The following is a 21963-nucleotide window of genomic DNA, read 5'->3' on the forward strand; positions in this document are numbered from 1 at the left end:
CCTTGGCCCCCCAGAGTGCTAGGATTACAGGCGTGAGCCACCACGCCTTGGCCTTACTCAGTCATATTAAAAGAAAACAAACAAAAAGATCCTGTGTGCCACTCTTGTTACCACCAATATTCCTTTCTTCACAAGTTTTCCTGCAAGTTGAATCTATCCCTCCTTTTCTTTTATTTCCTTACCCCTGCTCACTCAAAACTATGTACTTTTTAGCTCTAAAACAGATACTGCTCTTATCAGGATTATCAAAACCTCCTTAGTTGCCAAATCAGACATTTTTAAGTTCTTGGATTATTTTTACTTGTATTATCACACTTTGAACTACCTACATGTTCACCAGGTTATTGGCTGCTCTTCCTCTAATAGTCCTCAAATGTCTATGTTACTTGATCTTCTCTCCTTTTCACTCCTGTGGTGATCTAACCCAACTGAGAATTACCAAATTTGAATCTCCAGATCCTAATACAAGTCCCAGATCTTTATATGCAAATGATTACAGGAAATCTCTACTTGAAATGTCCCGTTAAGTGTCTCAAAATCAGTATGTTCTGAAATACTTTTCTTTTTTGTCTATGTAAATGATACCATAATTTATAATAACATCTTAAATCAGATACCTTATGATCATTCTAGACACCGTAGGCCTCCACCCCTACCCATCTTGAATCTTTCAACAATCTAACCTCAACTAGTACTACTCACTACTACTTCAGCTCAGATGTTCATCATTGCTTAACTAAATAATCATGAAAGACTAACTGGTCTCCTCAAATAGACCCTTCTCAGGCTTCATTCATATTGATTCCAGTAACCTTCCAAAAATATATGTCACTTAGCTCCATAATGCTTAAAATAAAATCCAAACACTCTAACATAGTACACATGTGCAAAACTGAAACTCTATATCCATCAAACAATAACTTCCGTTGCCCCCTTCTCCCAGCCCCTAGCAACCACCATTCTTTGTTTCTTTTTGATTTTGACTACTCTTAAAAACTTCATATAAATGGAATCACAGGCTATTTTTCTTTTGTTTTTATTTTATTTTTAAACTTTATTCAAATTAATATGAGGGTACAATATTTAGGTTACATTGTTCTCACTTCCAAGGTAAAGTTCCATTTGTACAAGAGCCCCTCACCCAGGGGGCATGTTATACATGCTCACAACGTAAACATTAAGTGAGATCCCGCCTCCTGCCCTCCCTCCTTCTGCTATACATCCTCCACTCTCCCTGCCTCCTGCTTCTCTCTACCCTCAAACTGGACTGTAATAGTGTTTTATTGTTCTTAGGAACATGTAATTGTTTATATATTGATTTCATAAAAGTATGGAGTACACTGGATATTTACCTTTCCATTCTTGCGATACTTTACTAAGAAGAATGTATTTCAAATCCATATAGGTAAATGTAAAAGACGTAAAGTCTCCATCTTTTTTAATGGCTGCACAATATTCCATGGTATATATATGCCACAGTTTATTGATCCATTCATGGGTTGATGGGCACTTAGGTTGCTTCCACAACTTGGTGATTATGAATTGAGCCACAATAAACATTCTAGTGCAAATGTATTTATGGTAAAATGATTTATGATGTTCTGGGTAAATACCTAGTAATGGGATTACAGGGTCAAATGGAAGGTCTACATTTAGATCTTTGATGATTCTCCATACTTCTCTCCAAAAGGGCTGTATTAGTTTTCTTTTTGTGACTGATATATTTCACTTAGCATAATTTCTCAATGTTCATACATGTTACAGCATATTGCAGAATTTCCATCCTTTTTAATACTGAATAATATTCCATCATATGAATATATCATATTTTGCTTATCTGTTCATTTGTTAATAGACACTTGGACTGCTTCCATGTTTTACCTACTGTGAATAACACTGCTTTGAATATGGATGTACAGATATCTCTTTGAGACCCTGCTTTCAAAATTCTTTTAAGTTTATACTCAGAAGTGAAATTGCTATATATAGCAGTTCTATTTTTACTTACTTATTTTTTGAGACAGTGTCTCACGCTGTTGCTGTGGTGTCATAGCTCACAGCAACCTCAAACTCCTGGGTCTGAGCAATCCTCTTGCCTTAGCCTCCACAGCAGCTGGGATTACAGGCACCTGCCACAACTCTGGCTAGTTTTTCTACTTTTAGTAAAGCCAAGGTCTCATTCTTGCTCAGGCCAGTCTATTTTAATTCTTTGAGGAACCACCATACTGTTTTCCATAGTAGCATATTCATACCTGCCTACTTTCCTACTCTTGAGGGGACAGCATTTAGTCTTCACTATTAAGTATGATGTTAACTGTAAGTGTTTCATATATGATTTTTGGCAGGGATGGGGGGCGGGGGGCAGTGTCTTGCTATATTGTCCAGGCTGGTCTCAAACTCTTGGGCCCAAGCTATCCAACTGCTTTAACCCCTGCATAGCTACAATTATAGGTACAGGTTTCTGTGTCCAGCAAAACCTGAAACTTTTTGAGCACTGATATGACTGATTTTCAAAGGAAACGCTCATTGGAATGTAATGCAAATATTTCATATTCTGAACAAAATCCAAACACTTCTCACCCCATTTAGGATAAGGTATATTCAACCTTAATGTATATAATACCCAAGATAACATGTATAAGTATAGTTTTCTTCTAAAGTTTCTTTCTTAGAATCCTCTAAACTTCTTGGAACTAATGATCAGCATCGTTAAACACTTCTGGAAAATTCTCAATTACTATCTCCTGAACTACCACCTTGACTCTGTCTTATTAAATCTTCTCAAGCTCTAAAGAAATCAAAATAGTAAGGTGGTAAAATCTGAATAATTTCTTGCCTTCCAAGTTCCTAACTTACTTCAGTGCATTCATTTTTTTCTCTTTTTTTTGAGACAGAGTCTCACTATGTTGCCCTCAGTAGAGTGCCATGGTACAGCTCACAACAACCTCAAACTCTTGGGCTTAAACAATTCTCTTGCCTCAGCCTCCCAAGAAGCTGGGACTATAGGTGCCCGCCACAACACCAGGCCTTTTTTTTTTTTTTTTTTTTTTTTAATGGTTGTAATTGGCCCAGGCTGGATTCAAACCCGCCAGCTCTGGTGTATGTGGCTGGCGCCCTAGCCACTGAGATACAGGCGCAGAGCCAAGCATTCATTTTTTTTCAAGACAAATATATTGAGCACCTCCTAGGCGTCAGACATGATTGTCCTTAGCAATTCAGAAACAAAATTAGTAAGAAACTAAACCTACCCTCTAAAATACTGAATAAGGAAGTATAGAAGGGGAGAGCATTAGGTTTTCTGATCAAGGTATATAAAAGCTGCTTTAGGAGCACAAAGGAGTTACCTTACCCAGACTTGCTGAAAGGGTCAGGTGAAAGACTACTTCTCAGAGAAGATATATGAGCCGAGACTTAGAGATAATTAAGACATTACACAGTATAATTACTGTAACTTTAAAAAGAAAAAATGAAATAGTTAATATACTAACACATTTTAAAAAAGAAAAGCGCTCGTATCCATGCCTATGAAATATCTGAATAGAAATACTCCCAAAATTACAAATTCCTAAAGTCTAAAGCTTGTAAGGCCCTAAATAGTCTATACTTCTCCAGCTACATGCCACACCATTTTCTCTCTACCTTTCTCTGCTCTAATCATACTAGACTTTCAGTTCCTTTTATGCCATGTGCTTTCATGCCTAAAAGACTTTTTTTTTTTTTGCAGTTTTTGGCTGGGACTGGGTTTGAACCCGCCACCTCCAGCATATAGGGCCTGCACCCTACTCCTTTGAGCCACAGGCGCCGCCCCCATGCCTAAGACTTTATTCATGCTACTTTTTTGTGTAAACTGCTCTCCACTTAATTCTCTAGGTCACTCATCTCTTTGTCATTTAAACTACTACTTCAAGGTTCCACTCAAGGTCCCTTTCTCAAAGAAATCTTCCCTATCAATATAGAGCAAGTAAAATATCCTTGTCCACTTCCTTAGCACCATGTTTCCCCCTTTAATGAGGTTCATTACTTAAAAATGTTAGAAACTCTGAGGGCAAAAACTGTCACTATCTTATTCACTTGCCTAGCACACAAGAACTCAGTATCAGTTAGACAGACTGATTGTACCTGATAGCTTTAAACTTAGGAAATAACATTCTTCAGAATGAGCTAACTGGTCTTGAGATTACCCTTGTGACCACTTGAGATAAGGACAACAATCACAGCTTTCAAGGTTATCATTTCAGCTACAAATATAACAAACTGGAGAAGTATCACATTTTTAGTTTCAAAAATAAAAATTATTTGATACAGATTTACCATTTGAAAAATAAATTTTTTAAAAGAACTTACCAAAATATTTTTCTTATGTCTCTTCTCCTTTATATGCTTATGAGCTCCTTGGATATTTTCAATGTGAATTAAGCAAAGTTTGCATAGATACCGGCAATTTGTATATTCTGGTGATCGCTAAAGAGATAAGTTAAAAATGCATTTTTATAAGAATAAAGGAATAAATTATTGATGATAGTAAGTAAATAATACAATTATGTAAATTAACACACAGAAATAAGGACTGAAGGAATAAGTTTTTTTTTTTGTTTTTTTGGGGTTTTTTTGTAGAGACAGAGTCTCACTGTACTTACCCGCCCTAGGGCAGAGTGCCGTGGCGTCACACGGCTCACAGCAACCTCTAACTCTTGGGCTTACGCGATTCTCTTGCCTCAGCCTCCCGAGCAGCTGGGACTACAGGTGCCCGCCACAACGCCCGGCTATTTTTCTGTCGCAGTTTGGCCGGGGCTGGGTCCGAACCCGCCACCCTCGGCATATGGGGCCAGCGCCCTACTCACTGAGCCACAGGCGCTGCCCAGGAATAAGTTTTTAATAAACCAATCAGTATTTACATATCCAGGACATGACTGTCCCTTTTCTAAACAGTTATAGGAGATTATATACTAACTTCAAACAATAGCATGATAATGGTAAGTTTTAATACTCATCAAATATTATCTTTAGAACCCAATGTAAGATAAGAAAGAGTCTTGCTACTTAGTTTTACTCTAATGCTACCACAAAACTGGTTTCAAACTTAACTTTCAGTTTTTTTGATTACTATAAGAAATAAAATCCCGCGGCACCCGCAGCTCAGTGGGTAGGCTGGCGGGTACGAACCCAGCCCAGGCTAGCTAAACAACGACAACTGCAACAAAAAATAGCTGGGCGTTATGTCCCAGTTACTTGGGAGGCTGAGGCAAGAGAATTGCTTAAACCCAAGAGTTTGAGCTTGCTGTGAGCTGTGATGCTACAGCACTCTACCGAGGGCGACATAGTAAGACTCTGTCTCAAAAAAAAAATATATATATATATATAAAAAACCCACCTTCAAAAAGAGAATTTCAGTGGAATGGATCAAAAATATGGAAGACAAATTTCAAAAGTTGAGTTCTAAAACTATTCTAATCAATTACAGAATCGTGAGAATAAATAGATAACCTCTTGAGGTCACTACTCTGAAAGGAGTAATTCTGACATTGTAATAACATAGTACTTTACTCATACTTTGTATATGTATTTTCAAATTCATGATAAAACAATAATTACTGAGGCCTGTTATTTACCAAGCACTATGTTAGAATTTCACATACAATTTGTCATTTTAACTCCCCTAATCATTCAATTAGATTGGTATTGTTTTCATTTTACAAATGTGAAAACAAAAGCTCAGAGAGCTTTACAACTTTCATACGGATATATTAAGTGGAAGATGCAGAATTTAAATTCATGTATGTCTGAATCTGAAACCAACACTTTTCCCATAAGATGGTAAGATAAAATATTACAAAAACACAATACATGTTAGATTTTAAAAGTTTCTAATACCTTACATTGAAACTTCAGCAATGCTTAATTTTTATTTCAGATTGATCTTTGAATTCAATAGGCTGTAGCTCCTGCCAAAAAAAAGACTATCATCTCAGAATATTACACATGATTTCCTTTATGTATGAGAAACCTGCCCTAAATTTAGCAAAAGTCCTGCCACAGAATAAAAATAAATATAACCACTACTTATAGAGTATTTATTAACTGTAGAAAAACCGTTATCAGGATTCCCCATTTAACTGGCAAAGGAACTAAATCTCAGAAACTAAATAATTTGCCCAAGGCATAAGCAAATAAAAAAATTCAGTTCCATCCAGTTATTTCAACTCTTTAGAATAAATTTTTTTTTTTTTTTGTGGAGACAGAGTCTCACTTTACCGCCTTCAGTAGAGTGCCATGATGTCACAGGACTCAAAGCAACCTCTAGCTCTTGGGCTTCAGCGATTCTCCTGCCTCAGCCTCCCTAGCAGCTGGGACTACAGGCGCCCGCCACAACACCCGGCTATTTTTTGGTTGCAGTTCAGCCGGGGCTGGGTTTGAACCCACCACAATCGGTATATGGGGCCGGCGCCCTACTCACTGAGCCACAGGTGCCACCCTAGAATAAAATTTTTTTAAAAATCAATTCCTATTGGAGAATAAATTAAGTCCTCACAGAAAACTCCACCTCTTAGTTTTCAACCACAATTATTGCTTTCTTTACCAAATGTTCTTTAAAGTTCATATTATACATCAAACATGTAAGAGCTGAGCATAATAGCAATAAACAAAACAGATGGAAATCACTGAGTTTACATTCTAGTGTAGGGAGATGGCTAAAAAACAAACAAATAAATAAATAGGAATATAGGTGAGGAGACTTACTGTTATTTTTTTAAAAGAGTCATCACTTAAGACCTTATTGATAAAATAACCCAAAGGAAATAAAGGATTAAGCTGTGTGGGTATATGGAAAGAGATATTCTAAGCAGAGGAAAAAGTAAAGCAGAAATGTGCCTAAAATGTTTGACAAACTGCAAAAAAGCTAGTACGACTGAAATAAAAAGTAAAAGAAGCCAGATCACAAGGTCCCCTGTGAAGATTCTGGCTTTTCTTCTAAGTGTGATGAAGACCATTCAAGGTTTCTGAGCAGAAAATTACAAGATCTAATACTGTAAAAGTATCATTGTGTATTAAGAACAGAAGCAAGAAATGTTTATTGCAGTTATCAGCATATTGTAATAATCCAGAAAAAGAGATGATGTTGGCTTGGCTCAAGGTAAGACCAGTAGAGGTATAAAAAGGGTTGGATGCAGGAGTCGGATTTTCAGTTGTAAAAAATTAGAAGACAAAGGCATATCTAGATTCTTATGGTAAGAGAATCTTGGTATTACACTACATGAGGAGTCAGAAGACCTGGGATGACACCTCAATTGATCTTGAATAAATCTCCTATCACTACAGCCTGATTCTATCTCCTTATTCAAAAAATAATAAAAATTGCCCTACCTGATAAAATAATTCAATTCTACAAGTAGCTAATCATTATTTAAGACTACATACTAGGTCTTATGCCAACAAATTTACTTTTATTTTCTCATTTAGTCTTCCTAACAGCCCTATGAGCTGTTACTTTTATTAATCCCATTTTGCTAGCGAAGAAAGTGAGGTTGAAAGAGGTTAAAAAAAAGAAAAGAAAAGAAAGAAAAAAAAACAGGGCGGCGCCTGTGGCTCAAAGGGGTTCAAACCCAGCCCTGGCCAAAAACTACAAAAAAAAAAAAAAAAAGAGGTTAAGTAATTTATCTGATACTCAACTAGTAAGTAGCAGAGCTAAACCCAGTGACTCTAAAATCCACGCACTTGACCACTAGGCATACTACCTCTAATTACCAACCAACTGCTTTAAGCAAAATACTACATAAGCACAATATCAAGTAAGACAAAAATGGTCTCACCATCATAAATTTCTAGTTTAAAAGAAGAAACATATGAATAATGTTGAAACATTTCCTTTATTATAGTTGTGTTTATCATTAGAAAACAGACTAGCCTTTTTAAACTTTCTGTAGACAAGCTATCATAGGAGAATGATTTCTGGACATGAAGATTCCAAGTATGGAAATTTACCCTTCTGATCGGTTGGATTTTTGTCTTCTTTGGCATATATCAAAAAATCTGTATCTTTATTCCTCAATTAGATAATCTATGGGTACACTATGAACCAAAGGACCTGATGAAATCAAGGTACTTAGGAAGAATATTTATACTGGGTGTCTGAAGTATGTAAAAAAAAAAATGTTAATTAAGAGTATAGGGCAGCGCCTGTGGCTCAGTCGGTAAGGCACCAGCCCCATATACCGAGGGTGGTGGGTTCAAGCCCAGCCCCAGCTGAACTGCAACCAAAAAATAGCTGGGCGTTGTGGCGGGTGCCTGTAGTCCCAGCTGCTTGGGAGGCTGAGGCAGGAGAATCACCTAAGTCCAGGAGTTGGAGGTTGCCGTGAGCAGTGTGATGCCACCACACTCTACAGAGGGCAATAAAGCAAGACTCTATGTCTACAAAAAATAAAAAGTACCATTAACTGAAAACAAGAGGCTTGGAGGGCATAAAAACTAAAGAGGTATCAGAAAAGGGATCAGACATATATTAGTTTGATGACTGGCATTGGCACAGTAACTTTAAATCACTGCTGATTGTTTAAATTCAACAACAAATAAAATGCTTTCCAATGCTTCCAAGACTCCTTTCCCCCCAGGCCATTCTTTCCTAATACTATCAAGTACCCATTCCACCCCAGCTTCTTCCTTTTCTGCTTCATTCTTTTTTTTTTTTTTTTTTTTTTTTTTTTCCTGGCCGGGGCTGGGTTTGAACCCGCCACCTCCGGCATATGGGACCGGCGCCCTACTCCTTGAGCCACAGGCGCCGCCCTTCTGCTTCATTCTTAATTATCTTCCCATCCAGTTACCCGCTTATTTTTCCTGAAAAGAAATTTTCCCATTTCCTTTATACAAGCTATATAATTTACCTAGGCCACCCTTCTCTTACTCATTTTATCAACTCCTAGTCAATCTTTGAGACTTGGCCCCAATGTCACCTCCTTTAGAAGCATTTTCCAAATTGATACCTCTATTCCTCCAACTCCAGATGGTCACTCTTTTGCCCATGATTCTATTTTCAAATAATATTGTTATTAGTACTATCATTTGCATAGTCTCTTTTTTTAATTTCAGATTAATAAGAGGATACCTACAACTGGGTACAATCTTTGCATTTATAAGACAAAATCTGAATTGTAGTTGTATTCTTCACCCAGGAAGTGTGCCATATACCTGTGCACTGTACTATTTGGGTGGGAACTTACCAAACACCCTCCCCACCTTTTTGAATTTAACTGAGTTTTTCTCTCACACAAGCACATGGTTGTTAATCTACTGGCTTCAACTTAGTACAGATTACATGTGATGCTTGTTTTTTCACTCTTGTGATACTTAGGAGAGTGTCTCCAAATCTTTCCAGGTTGTTGCAAAAGATACAAAATCTCCTTTTTTTATGCTGAATAGTATCGAATGGTATACATATGTAACAGTTCATTAATGCGTGCATGGGCTGAAGGGCACTTGAATTGTTTCCAATTGAGGGATTGTGAATTGAGCAACTATAAATATTCAAGTGCAAATGTGCTTATGGCAAAATGACTTTTTTTCTTTTGGGTAGATACCTAGTAATTGCATTACAGGATCAAATGGAAGGTCTACTTTTAGTTCTCTGAGAACTTTCCATACTTCTTTTCATAATTATATTAGTTTGCAGTCCAACCAACAGCGCATGAGTGTCACCTTCTCTCCACAACTATGCCAACATTTGTTGCTTTGGGACCTTGTGAGTGGACCTTCTCGCTGGGGTTAGGAGATACACTACAGTGGTTTTGATTTGCATTTCTCTAGTAATTAGAGACGATAAGTTATTTATTTATTTATTTGAGTCACAGTCTCACTATGTCTTGGGCTTAAGCAATTCTCTTCCCTCAGCCTCTCAAGGAGCTGGGACTACAGGTGCCCGCCACAAGGGCACTTTTGTTGTTGTTGTAGCAGTCATTGATCTTTGGCAGGTCCAGGCAAGCTTCAAACCAATCAGCCACTGAACTATAGGTGCCAAGCCATGATAAGCATTTTTAAATGTGTTTGTTGGCCATTCATCTGCCCTCATGAGAAAAGTTTCTGTTCATTTGTCTTGCACACTTGGTAATGGAGTTGTTTGCTTTTTCTTATATTTGCTTGAGTTCTTTGCAAGTTTTAGTTATTAGCCCTTTGTCAGATTCATAGGATTTAATTATCTTCTGCATTCTGAAGTTTTTGCTTTGTTGATTGTGTTCTTAGCTATGCAGATACTTTTGAATATGATCAGGTCCCATTCTCTTTTTTGAGACAGAGTCTCACTTTGTCACCCTTGGTAGAGTGCCTTGGCATCATAGCTTACAGCAACCTCAAACTGTTGGGCTTAAGCAATTCTCCGGCCTCAGCCTCCCAAGTAGCTGGGACTACAGGGACCCACCACAACGCCCGGCTATTTTTTTGTTGCACTTGTCATTGTTGTTTAGCTGGCCCAGGCTGGGTTCAAAACCATCACCCTAGGTGCATGTGGCTGGCACCATAACCACTGGCACCGAGTGATTACGGCATGGAGCCAGAGTTTCCATGACTTTGTATGGGGATGAATATTTTTGTTAGAACTGGATTCTACTTTTATTCCATGTGGTCTATAAAGATGCAAGGTATAACTTCTATTGTTTTAAATTTGTTGAGGTTTGATTTGTGTCCTACGATATGAATGATCTTGGAGAATGTTCCATGAGCTGATAAGAAGAATGTATATTCAGGCTCGGTGCCTGTATCTCAGTAAGTAGGGCACCAGCCACATACACCAAGGCTGGCGGGTTCGAGCCCAGCCCGGGACTGCTAAACAATAATGACAACTGTAATCAAGAAATAGCCAGGCTTGTGGTCCTGTAGTCCCAGTTTGGCGCCTGTAGTCCCACTTACTTGGGAGGCTGAGGCAAGAGAATCGCTTAAGCCCAAGAGTTTGAGGTTGCTCTGAGCTGTGACACCACGGCATTCTACCGAGGGCAACATAATAAGACTCTGTCTCAAAAAAAAAAAAAAAAAAAAAAGCATATTCAGTAGTACTGGGGTGAAATGTTCTAGAGCAGTGGTTCTCAACCTTCCTAATACCATGACAGTTCCTGTGGGTCACGATCCACAGGTTGAAAACCGCTGGTCCAGAGTATATTTGAGTCCATTGTTTCTTTTTTTAGTTTCTACTTAGTGGATCTGTCCAGTACTGCGAGTGTGGTGTTAAAGTTCCTGATATGGTGTTGTTAAATTATCATATTGTTCAGAACAAGTAGGGTTTGCTTTATAAATCTGGCAGAGTTAAAGTCTGGTGCATAAATACCTAGAATTCCAACGTCTTATTGTACTGTTACCTTAACTAGTGTATAGTGTCCATCTTTTTTTTTTTAATAAAAAAAAAATTACATTTACTTAGAAGCATTTAGAATGTCAACAAAACAGCTGCAACATTTTTTTGCAATTACAGAGTGGTATTCAGTTAACAGAACAACAATTATTTCGTATAAGCTGCATCAGAGACAACTGAAGATGAAAAAACTACCATCCCCACATATAACTAATTTGTGCTGTGCACCAACAAGAATCTGCTTTACATTTCCATGCCAATTTACAACCCCCATACTGCACCAGGCCAGGTTAGTGGCTATTGAAAATACTACTAGAACAGGGCTATCTAAAGACACATTTGGTAGTAAAAGACACTGTACAGTTTAAAAACAAATCCTACACAGCCTTACATTTCAATTTTTTTCTTTAAAAGGAGTGAATCGTGTACAGAGGGGTTAAATGCTTTACAGACAAGAAAAAAACTGCACTAGAACCAACTTATTCATCATCATCTTCTTCATCTTCCTCCTCCTCTCCATCCTCTTCATCTTCTTCATCTTCCTTTTCTTGCTTTTTTCAGCCTTGACGACTCCCTTTTTCACTGCATCAGGCTTTCCTTTGTCTCGGTATGCAGCAATATCCTTTTCGTATTTTTCCTTCAGCTTTGCAGCCTTCTTTTCATCAGGCTGCTTGTCCTCCGCAGCAGTGTTATTCCACATCTCTCTCAGCTTCTTTGCAACATCACCAAGGGATAGGCCAGGATGTTCTCCTTTGATTTTTGGGCGATACTCAGAACAGAACAAGAAAAAGGCCAAAGGAGGGCTCTTGGGTGCATTGGGATCCTTGAACTTCTTTTTCGTTTCCCCTTTAGGAGGGATATAGGTTTTCATTTCTCTTTCATAACGGGCCTTGTCCGCCTTTGCCATATCTTCAAATTTTCCTTTCTTTTTAGCAGACATGGTCTTCCACCTCTCTGAGCACTTCTTAGAAAACTCTGAGAAGTGGACTGAAGCATCTGGGTGCTTCTTCTTGTGCTCCTCCCGACAAGTTTGCACAAAGAATGCATATGATGACATTTGCCTCTCGGCTTCTTAGGATCTCCTTTGCCCATGTTTAGTTATTTTTCCTCAGCAAGGCACAGAGTCACCCAGTGCTCGTCCGGCTCTCACTTGCCCCGTGCGGCACTGTCTCTATCTATAGTGTCCATCTTTGCCTTTCTTTACTTTTGTTGCTTTAAAGTCAACTGTAACTGCAAAACGGATTTTGACTCCTGTTTCTTTTGGTTTCCATTTGTCTGAAATATTGTTTTCCAACCCTTCACCCTGAGTCTTGATTTTTTCCTTGAGGATTAGGTATGTTTCCTGAAGACAGCCTAAACTTGGGTTTATACTTTTTTATCCAATCAGCTAGTCTGTGTCTCTTCAGTGGGGAATTCAAGCCATTCACATTTGTTGAGATAACTGATAAGTAGAGTGGAGTTCTGTTTTGTCTGGTTGTGTGGAAATCTGTTGCAATTGTGGGCCACTGTGGGGCATTATGGAAGCTAGGCTTTGTCCTTTAGTTTCAGGGTGTCTTTATTTTGCTGGCTGGAGATCCCATTGTGTTGGTCTGCATATATTACTGGTTTGAGTATTTCCTGTATAGCTGGTTTTGGAGTGGCAAATTTCTTCAATGTTTTCTTGTCAGTAAAAGATTTGATTTTCCATCAGATGTGAAACTTAAGTTTTGCAGGATACACAATCTTTGGCTGGCAGTTGTTTTGTTCAAGAAAATTGAAGACAGGAGCTTACTCTCTTTCAACTTGTAAAATATGAGCTGAGAAGTCAGCTGTCACACTGATGGGTTTGCTCTTGTTGGTCAGTATGGCTTATACCTGGCTGTTTGCAGAATTTTCTTTCCTTTTAACTTTGACCAGGTTAATTATAATGTGTCTTGCAAAGGCTCTGTTTAAATGAAGTCAACCCAGGGTTTGATATCTGTCTAATAGGTTTATGTCTGAATCTTTGGTGATGCTTGGAAAATTTTCAGTTATAATATCATTAACTAGGGCTTCCATGCCATTGGGATTCTCTTCTTCTCCTTTAGGGATGGATACCTATACTTCATATGTTTGTATACTTCATGAAGAGACTATTCTGCTTTTACTCTTCTGCCTCTTTATTTATCTTTTGAGACAAGAGTCTCATTTTGTCACAGTTCACAGCAACCTCAAACTCTTGGGCTTAAGTGATTCTCTTGCCTCTTTTCTGCCTCTTTAAATGACTGGATTAGCTTAAGAGCCTTGTCTTCAAGCTCTGAGATTCTTTCTTTTCCAAGGTTAATCTGTTGTTGAAACTTTCTATTACATTTTGAAACTTCCCAACTGACTCCTTCATCTCCTTAAGCTAATTTTATACAGATCCTTGGAGACGTGGTCTTGGTTTTCATTAATTTCTTGAATCAGTTTCTGGATTTCCTTTTGCTGGTTTTCCACTTTTCCTTTAATTCCCTTCAACATTTTTGCCATCCATAGTCTGAATTCCCTTTCTGTCATTTCCACAATTTCGTTATCTTTGGGATCTTCTGTGGTAGCCATATTGTCACACCTAGGCAGAGCTGATCTGTCTTGATTACCAGTACTTTTTTAAGGGTTCTTCTTCATGTTTGTTTTCTTATTCTTTATTTCCTTCCCCTACTTACTTTGCTCTATTCCTCCTTCCTTTTGATCTTCTTTGCATCTTTTGAAGTTGAAATGGTCTATCAGTGATGGTGGGTAGTACGTGTTGAGTGTGAATCAGCCAGACCGTGTTCGCTTGAGTCAGAAGATGCTTTAAAGTGCTATGTTACTGTTCTATCAGTTATTGGTTGATGTTTGTGCTAATGAGTTAGCTGTCAAGATGTTCTTCTGTGTCCATGGTAGACTCTGGTCCCGCTGGTGGAGAACTTCAGTGCCTCAAGCTTTGGGAGGGACCCTGTAGCTCCCAGGGGATTTCTTGATCCCCATGACCCAAGGGGCAAGGCAGTCCATCACTAGGTTGCATGTGCCTCCCTGACAGTAGGTGGCATCTGTGGAAAGGAACAAGCTACAGAGCTATTTCTGGGTCCTGGACCACCATGTTTTCTCTAATTAGTAAACTCCTAGAAAAATGGAATGTTTTTTAAAATGTGAGGCATGCCCAAATTTAACTTTTTATCACCAGATCATGGTACATAAAAAGCAATCAATATTTACCTTGACAATGGTACAATCCAGAAATAACTACTAATTCCAGGCTTAGGAAAGGAAAAGTGAGAGGACTAAGTAAAGACAGAATTAAGTAAAACAGCAAATTGCAAAAAGACTTCCCTCTTAATTAGGATTTTATCAGCCTAGCTATATAACCCAACATTCTCCTGTATAAAGGTCTTTTATTCCTTGATATTCCTTTCTCTTTTCATGTGATGACTACTACTCTGCCTTAACCCAGGTATTGTCTTCTTCACTCTAGTTATGATCTCATTTTTCTAAACTATACATAATCACACCATTTGTTTTTTTTATTTTAAGAACACATTTTTTTTTTATTTTAAGAACAATAACCTATTTCCTTGTATTCATATTCACAAATATTCTAAGTATGTATTTGTCAAAAGTTTGATTTGTGATTCTTTCCCTTAATAACATTTTATTTATTTATTTTTTAGACAGTCTCACTTTGTCATCCTTGCTAGAATACCACAGCGTCACAGCTCACAGTAACCTCAAACTCTTGGGCTCAAGCAATTCTCTTGACTCAGCCTCCCAAGTAGCTGGGACTACAGGAGTCCACCACAATGCCCAGCTATTTTTAGAGACTGTGTTTTGCTCTTGCTCAGGGTGGTCTTGAACTGAGAGCTCAAGCAATCCACCCCCCTCAGCCTCCCTGAGTGTTGGGATTATAGATATGAGGCACCACACCCAGACTTCTTTCCTTTAACATCAACAGTGTATTGCTGAGGCTAGGAATGTGTATTTCTAGCTTAAGAAACTAATTAGTACTCAGGAACAATATACCAATGACTAGAAGAGTTCTTAATACATAGAAGTTCCCATTAACTTCTAATGGGAAGAAACTATGCCATTTTCACCAATATATCCCCAGTACCTAGCATAGTACCTGGCACATAACCAAGCACTCAGTAACTATTTGATGAGTGAATAGATCAGGGGTCAGCAAACTTCTGTAAAGGGCCAAAGTAATATTTTGGTAAATATTATATGCTTTGATAAATAGCATATATTTTACATTTTGCAAACTACATAGTCTCTATGGCAACTATCAACTTTGCCATGGTAGCAAGAAAGCAGCCATAGACAATATGTAAACAAATGGGCATGGCTATATTCCAACAAAACTCTTTACCAAAAAAGGGGGACAACATATACTTTAACATATTCAAAAACAAGAACAAGGGCGTAGACCGCAGTTTGCCTACCCTTGTAATGAATGAATGAAGTCAGAAACAGATATGCGTATTTGCTGAACAAAACGAGGGAAAAAAGAAAAGAGGGGGAAAGGAGAAGAATGAAAAAGGGAAAAAAAAAAAAAGATGAAGTGTACCTCTCTCTAATGAATAAAATAAAAACATCTGTCCTTGGGAAAGAAAAGTTATGAAACATACAATTCCCTCCAAATAACTAAAACAACATAGTATACTTTTTCAAGACGAAAGATGTGATCTCTTTCTAAGCGTTCTTCTGCTTGTTTCAAACCCAGCCTCTGCTCAGGTGTCAATGTAGATTCATCTATCACAGTGGCATTTTCTAAATAGTCCATCTCTGAAGAATTTTCTTTATTAGATTCATCATTCTTCATTTTACCTAGAAAAGGAAGTACTCACTTAGTTCATCATCAAAAACAGGTAAATTTTCAAATAGAAAAAAGATAATAAAATTATACATGTACAGGAAAAAATAATTCTTCCTTACATTCTCCTTAGTTGTACAAGGTAGTATACACATATAAAACTAAGTGATATACAATATACACAAAGAAAAATCTATTTCATGGGTCAAACACTTACCTCATTCTTTCAAACTCACCTATAACTAAGCCTACACTACAGAAAGCTAACATAACCTAATCACCTTACAGGTCTCTGACATGAATTTAATAAAAAGTTATTTTGAGTTCCACTCACAGAAGATTAGTCACTAAAGTCACTAGCAGTTAATGGCGGCACCTGTGGCTCAGTCAGTAAGGCGCCGGTCCCATATACCGAGGGTGGCGGGTTCAAACCCGGCCCCAGCCAAACTGCAACCAAAAAATAACCGGGCGTTGTGGCGGGTGCCTGTAGTCCCAACTACTCGGGAGGCTGAGGCAAGAGAATCGCTTAAGCCCAGGAGTCAGAGGTTGCTGTGAGCTGTGTGAGGCCACGGCGCTCTACCGAGAGCCATAAAGTGAGACTCTGTCTCTACAAAAAAACAAAAAGTTAAAAGAACATATACACTCCAGACCACAAGGCTCCTATTTGCTTCCACTGGAACTCATGAATATCTCCCACTACATCATCATGTTTCCTTTGCTTCTCCTGTGTTCTCATCTTCACATTTCCAACATCTGGCAATATGGGTGTGGCCTACATTAGGGTCTACTACCAGTATGATTTTTAAAATACAAACCAAATCATGTTATTCTCTTGTTTAAAGTATGTAAAAGACAGCTGGGCACCTGTAGCTCAGTGGTTAGGAAGCCAGCCACATTATCCAGAGCTGGTGGATTCAAACTCAGCCTGGGCCTGTTGAACAAAAAAATAAAAAATAAAAATAAAAATAGCCGAGCACTCTCAAGTGATTCTCTTGCCTTAGCCTCCCAAGTAGCTGGGACTATAGGCACCGGCCACAATGCACAGCTATTTTTTGGATGCAGCTGTTATTGTTGTTTGGCGGGCCCTGGCTGGATTCGAACCCACCAGGTCAGATGTATGTGGCTGGCGCCTTAGCTGCTTGAGCCGCAGGCGCTGAGCCATGGATGTCCATTATAACCACATTCCTCATCCTCATTTGCAGCTATTGTCAATGCAGTTGTGTTCAAATGCAAATAAGTCACCATCCAGATATTTATTATTATTATTTTATTTATTTATTTTTTTTTTGGTAGAGACAGAGTCTCACTTTTTCCCCTGCAGTAGATTGCCATGGCATCACCCAGCTCATAGCAACCTCCAACTCCTGGGCCGAGGCGATTCTCCTGCCTCAGCCTCCTGAGAACCTGGGACCACAGGTGCCCGCCACAATGCCTGGCCATCTTTCTGTTGCATTTTGGCCAGGGCTGGGTCTGAACCTGCTACCCTTGGTATATGGGGCCAGTGCCCCACCCACTGAGCCACAGGCCCTGCCCATCACCATCTGGACATTTATTATTTTTTAAGAAAGAAGTATAGAATCAGGCATTCCCAGTTTAGACCAACAGTTTCAGAATGTTGGGCTCTGAGCTCTCATCTCCAGGATTCTATTGGTCCCCTCCTCAGCCCCTCCATCAGGGCTGCTGTGGTCCCCAACATCACACTCTAACAGAACTTCTCAAAAAACAAGAAGAGCACAGCTAGCCGGGGTAATGAATGAACATCCTTATGTGCTTCTCTCTTTTATTGAAAAGTCTATGCATTAGATATGGAAAGATCTATACAGAACCTCCGTAGTACATGTCCCTTACATGTCATTGACTAGAAATGGATACGTAGTATATGAGGATGGGCTAAGCTCGGCATTGATAACAAATAAGCCTGGAATCTCCAGGGCCTAACTCCGTACAGTGCTTGCTCACCTCCCACTCCTTATGGGCTGGTAGCCCTCTTTCCCCTTGTAGTTATACATGTGGAACATATGGCCTCCAGTGTCATCACAGTAGGGAAAGTGAGATGAAAGTGGTGCACTAGTCTTTTTTTAACTTGCCAGACTGAAAGCAATGCAGCTCTGCTCATATTCCTATTGGTCAGGACTCAGTCCCAGAGCCCCACCTGCTGCGAAGGTGGCTGGGAAGGGCCACCTGCCCAGGGAAGGAAACAGCATGATGGACACATGAAATGTGCCACACACGGCCATCGCAGGTGTCAGCAAGAAGCTGGAGGATGGCGGCTGTGTAGGATTCTGCCCCTCCATCCATTTCCACTTGCTCCCCTACCGGGATGGCAAGCCTGGCTAAAGATGTGGTCAGGAGGGCTCTCCTGCTCTGGGGTTCCCCGGCCTTGAAGGGAACCAAGAGCTTTTTCTTCCAAATACTGAGGATTGTTAAGTTTAGACACTGACAACACAGGGGAGCTCTCTGCCTCAGCCTCTTACCTCATGGCAGGACATAATCCTTCCTTACTGAGGATGGTGCTTGCTTATCTTCCTACTGAAGGCACCAGAGGAATCTGGGAACAGTTTCACCCCCTTCCTGCATTTCCCACCTTTTACAAGGCTGGAAATACTCTCTCTTTGGTCTTGTCATCATGTAAGATTTATGGCTTTTTGTCAAAATACTAAAGCAAAGCCTCTAAGCTGCTGTCTTGAGAAAGAAATGCTTTTAAACTGAAGCATCGCCCTGTAATGGGTGCAGCACGTCTTAATAAATGTCTGCTTGTCTTAAAAGCAAACAAACAAACAACAACAAAAAAAAAAAATAGCCGGGCGTTGTGGCGGGCGCCTGTAGTCCCAGCTACTAGGGAGGCTGAGGCAAGAGAATCGCTTGAGCCCATGAGTTTGAGGTTGCTGTGAGTTATGACGCCATAGCACTCTACTAGAGTGACAAAGTGAAACTCTGTCTAAATAAATAAATATATACATAAAAGGCTTCCAAAGAGTTCAAGATGGAGTTTAAACTCCCTAGAATATTACACATAGTCCTTTGCCCTCATGAAGGCAGTAAACAGAACAAATACAATAATTACCAATTATAATAAATGCTATAAAGGAAAAAAGCAAGAAACTGACAGACCAACTTTAGATATGAAAGTCAGAGAAAGTTTCTAAGGAAGTATCATTGAAACTAAAACCTAAAGAAAGAGAGCTAACCACCTAACACTTTTCACTTCATTCATACCAAATGTGCTAGAATGAATCACTGCTAATTCAATGTCTTTAAATACGCTATTTCCTTTTCCATCAATTCCTTCTCAATTCAACTGGTAATATTTACCTGTTCTTCAAAATCCAGTTTAAGCACCATCTGTTTCCAAAGCTGCTCTTGTAACTTTTATACTCTTCTATTACTCTCTTTAATCTCCCATTTACAGAGTAATGGAATTTGTATTCATTTATCTATTTCCTACATTAGCTGATGGATTCTTTGATGCTAATGACCAGGTCTTATTTAACTTTGTACCTTCAAGATTTTAATACAATTCTTAGACCAGAGCTGACAATTTCCCAAAAGTGTACTGAATAAATAAATAAATCTGGGTGCATTTTAAAGCAATTCCAAAAAGAAGTTCTCACAGATAATAAACAAATTCCTCCACTCTGCCTTCAAAAGCCAACTACATGCCATCTACGTGAACCCTGATTAAGTCTATTCTACCCTTCAATAGCACTGATTCTCTAAATAAAGAAGAAATGATGTAAAAAAAAAAATGATGTGCCTCTGAACGTAGTACATTTCCTACTACAAAAGCAGTGGATTTTTTAAAATAGGAAGGCAAACTTGTTAAGACAAGAATGTTATAAAAAGGACTCAAATGCCAGAAGTCTCCAGAAGTATAGCTGGGTTACATAAACAATTATTTTTCTTCTTTTTTTTTTAGAGACAGGGTCTTGCTCTGTCACCCAGGCTGCAGTGTAGTGGTGTGAACACAGCTCACTGCAGCCTTGAACTTCTGGGCTTAAATGATCCTCCTGCCTCAGCCTCCTGAGTAGCTGACACTACAAGCACAAGCTACTATGCCTGGCTATTAAGTGTTTTTTAAATTATAATCAGGGGAACACTGGTGCTCTCTAAGAAATCGGCAATTATGTCTTAATATTTGAAAAACTAATTTAGTTTAGTGTTTTTTGTTTTTTTGAGACAGTCTCACCATGTCGCCCTCAGTACAGTACCATGGGGTCACAGCTCACAGCAACCTCAAACTCCTGGGCTCAAGCGATTCTCTTGCCTCAGCCTTCCAAGTAGCTGGGACCACACTGTCCGGCCATTTTTTGTTGCAGTTGGCATCGTTTAGCTGGCCCGGACCGGGTTCGAACCCACCACCCTTGGTGTAGGTGGCTGGTGCTGTAACCACTGTGCTATGGGCACCAAGCCAAGAAAAACTAATTTAGTTTTGCAGTAACCATTTTATTATGGAAACATAAAAGAAAATATAAATCCTGGTTTTATGTTTACATTTTGTGAAAAAGGATAATAGCAAGACAATATAATAATATAACCTTCTCTTTTTTGGATACATAACTTGCCTGAATAAAAGGCAACTAACATCAACAAATCTTGAAAAATTATTATTTCTGACAATATAAGGAATCAGAGAAAACTACATACCCTTCTTTAAAAGTCAAAACTAGGGTGGCGCCTTGTAGCTCAAGTGGTTAAGGCGCCAGCCATATACACCAGAGCTGGCAGGTTCAAATATAGCCCGGGCCTGCCAAACGACAACTACAACCAAAAAATAGCCAGGCGTTGTGGCGGGCGCCTGAGGCAAGAGAATCGCTTAAGCCTAGGAGTTGGAGGTTGCTGTGAACTATGACGCCATGGCACTCTATCCAGGGCAATAGCTTGAGGCTCTATCTCTAAAAATAAAAATAAAAAAAAATAAAAGTCAAGGGTGGCGCCTGTGGCTCAGTAGGTAAAGCGCCGGCCCCATATACCGAGGGTGGCGGGTTCAAACTGAGCCCCGGCTGAACTGCAACCAAAAAATAGCTGGGTGTTGTGGCGGGCGCCTGTAGTCCCAGCTACTCAGGAGGCTGAGGCAAGAGAATCGCTTAAGCCCAGGAGTTGGAGGTTGCTGTGAGCTGTGTGATGCCATGGCACTCTACAGAGGGCCATAAAGTGAGACTCTGTCTCTACAAAAAAAAATAAAAGTCAAAACTAGGCCAGGCATGGTGGCTCATGCCTATAATCCCAGCAGTTTGGAAAGCCAAGGCGGGAGGATTGCTTGAGGCTAGGAGTTGGAGACCAGCCTAGGCAACATAGCTAGACCTCGTGTCTACAAAAAATAGAAAAAATTTAGCTGGGCATGGTGATACACATCTGTAAACCCAGCTACTTGGCAGGCTGAGAAAAGAGAGCTGCTTCAGCCCAGATGGTCGAGGTTATAGTGAATATAAATGGACCTAGGCACTCCAACCTAGGCAACAGAGTGAGACCCTGTCTCATTAAAAAAAAAAAAAAAAAACAGAAATAAATGAAATTATTTGCCTTTTTGGAATATATAAATTAATTTCAGACAGAAAGTCCCAAACTATGTTCCATAGAACATCAGTTCCACAAGATTTTTTTTTAAGTTGAAGATAGCATTTATTTTTTTATATTAAATCATAGCTGTGTACATTGTCCACAAGATGTTAATACCCTCACAAAACAAGAATTAAAATCTGTGTCCACATAAAATCTTGTACATCAATGTTCACAGAAGCACTAGTCACAACAGAAAAAGTGGAAATAACCTAAATGTCCATCACTGATGAATGAATAAAATACAGCATACCTAAAATGGAATATTATTCAGCTGTCATAATCAGCTCAGGCA

At 39.1% G+C, this 21963-nt stretch overlaps 1 protein-coding gene across 8 annotated transcripts in view; it reads right to left on the reverse strand.

Moving 5' to 3' along the window:
- The window catches only part of TUT4 (terminal uridylyl transferase 4), a 228991-nt gene that overhangs the window by 76309 nt on the left and 130719 nt on the right, over window positions 1-21963 (reverse strand). For all 8 annotated transcript variants that reach the window (XM_053576504.1, XM_053576498.1, XM_053576503.1 and 5 more), the window contains 2 exons: window positions 15963-16126; window positions 4345-4461 (listed from right to left, as the gene is read on the reverse strand). In XM_053576504.1, coding sequence (XP_053432479.1) covers window positions 4345-4461; window positions 15963-16126 — 281 coding nt within the window. The remainder of the gene's footprint in view (window positions 1-4344; window positions 4462-15962; window positions 16127-21963) is intronic.

This window comes from Nycticebus coucang, chromosome 22, assembly GCF_027406575.1.
Source record: "Nycticebus coucang isolate mNycCou1 chromosome 22, mNycCou1.pri, whole genome shotgun sequence".
In the NCBI taxonomy this organism is placed as follows: Eukaryota; Metazoa; Chordata; class Mammalia; order Primates; family Lorisidae; genus Nycticebus; species Nycticebus coucang.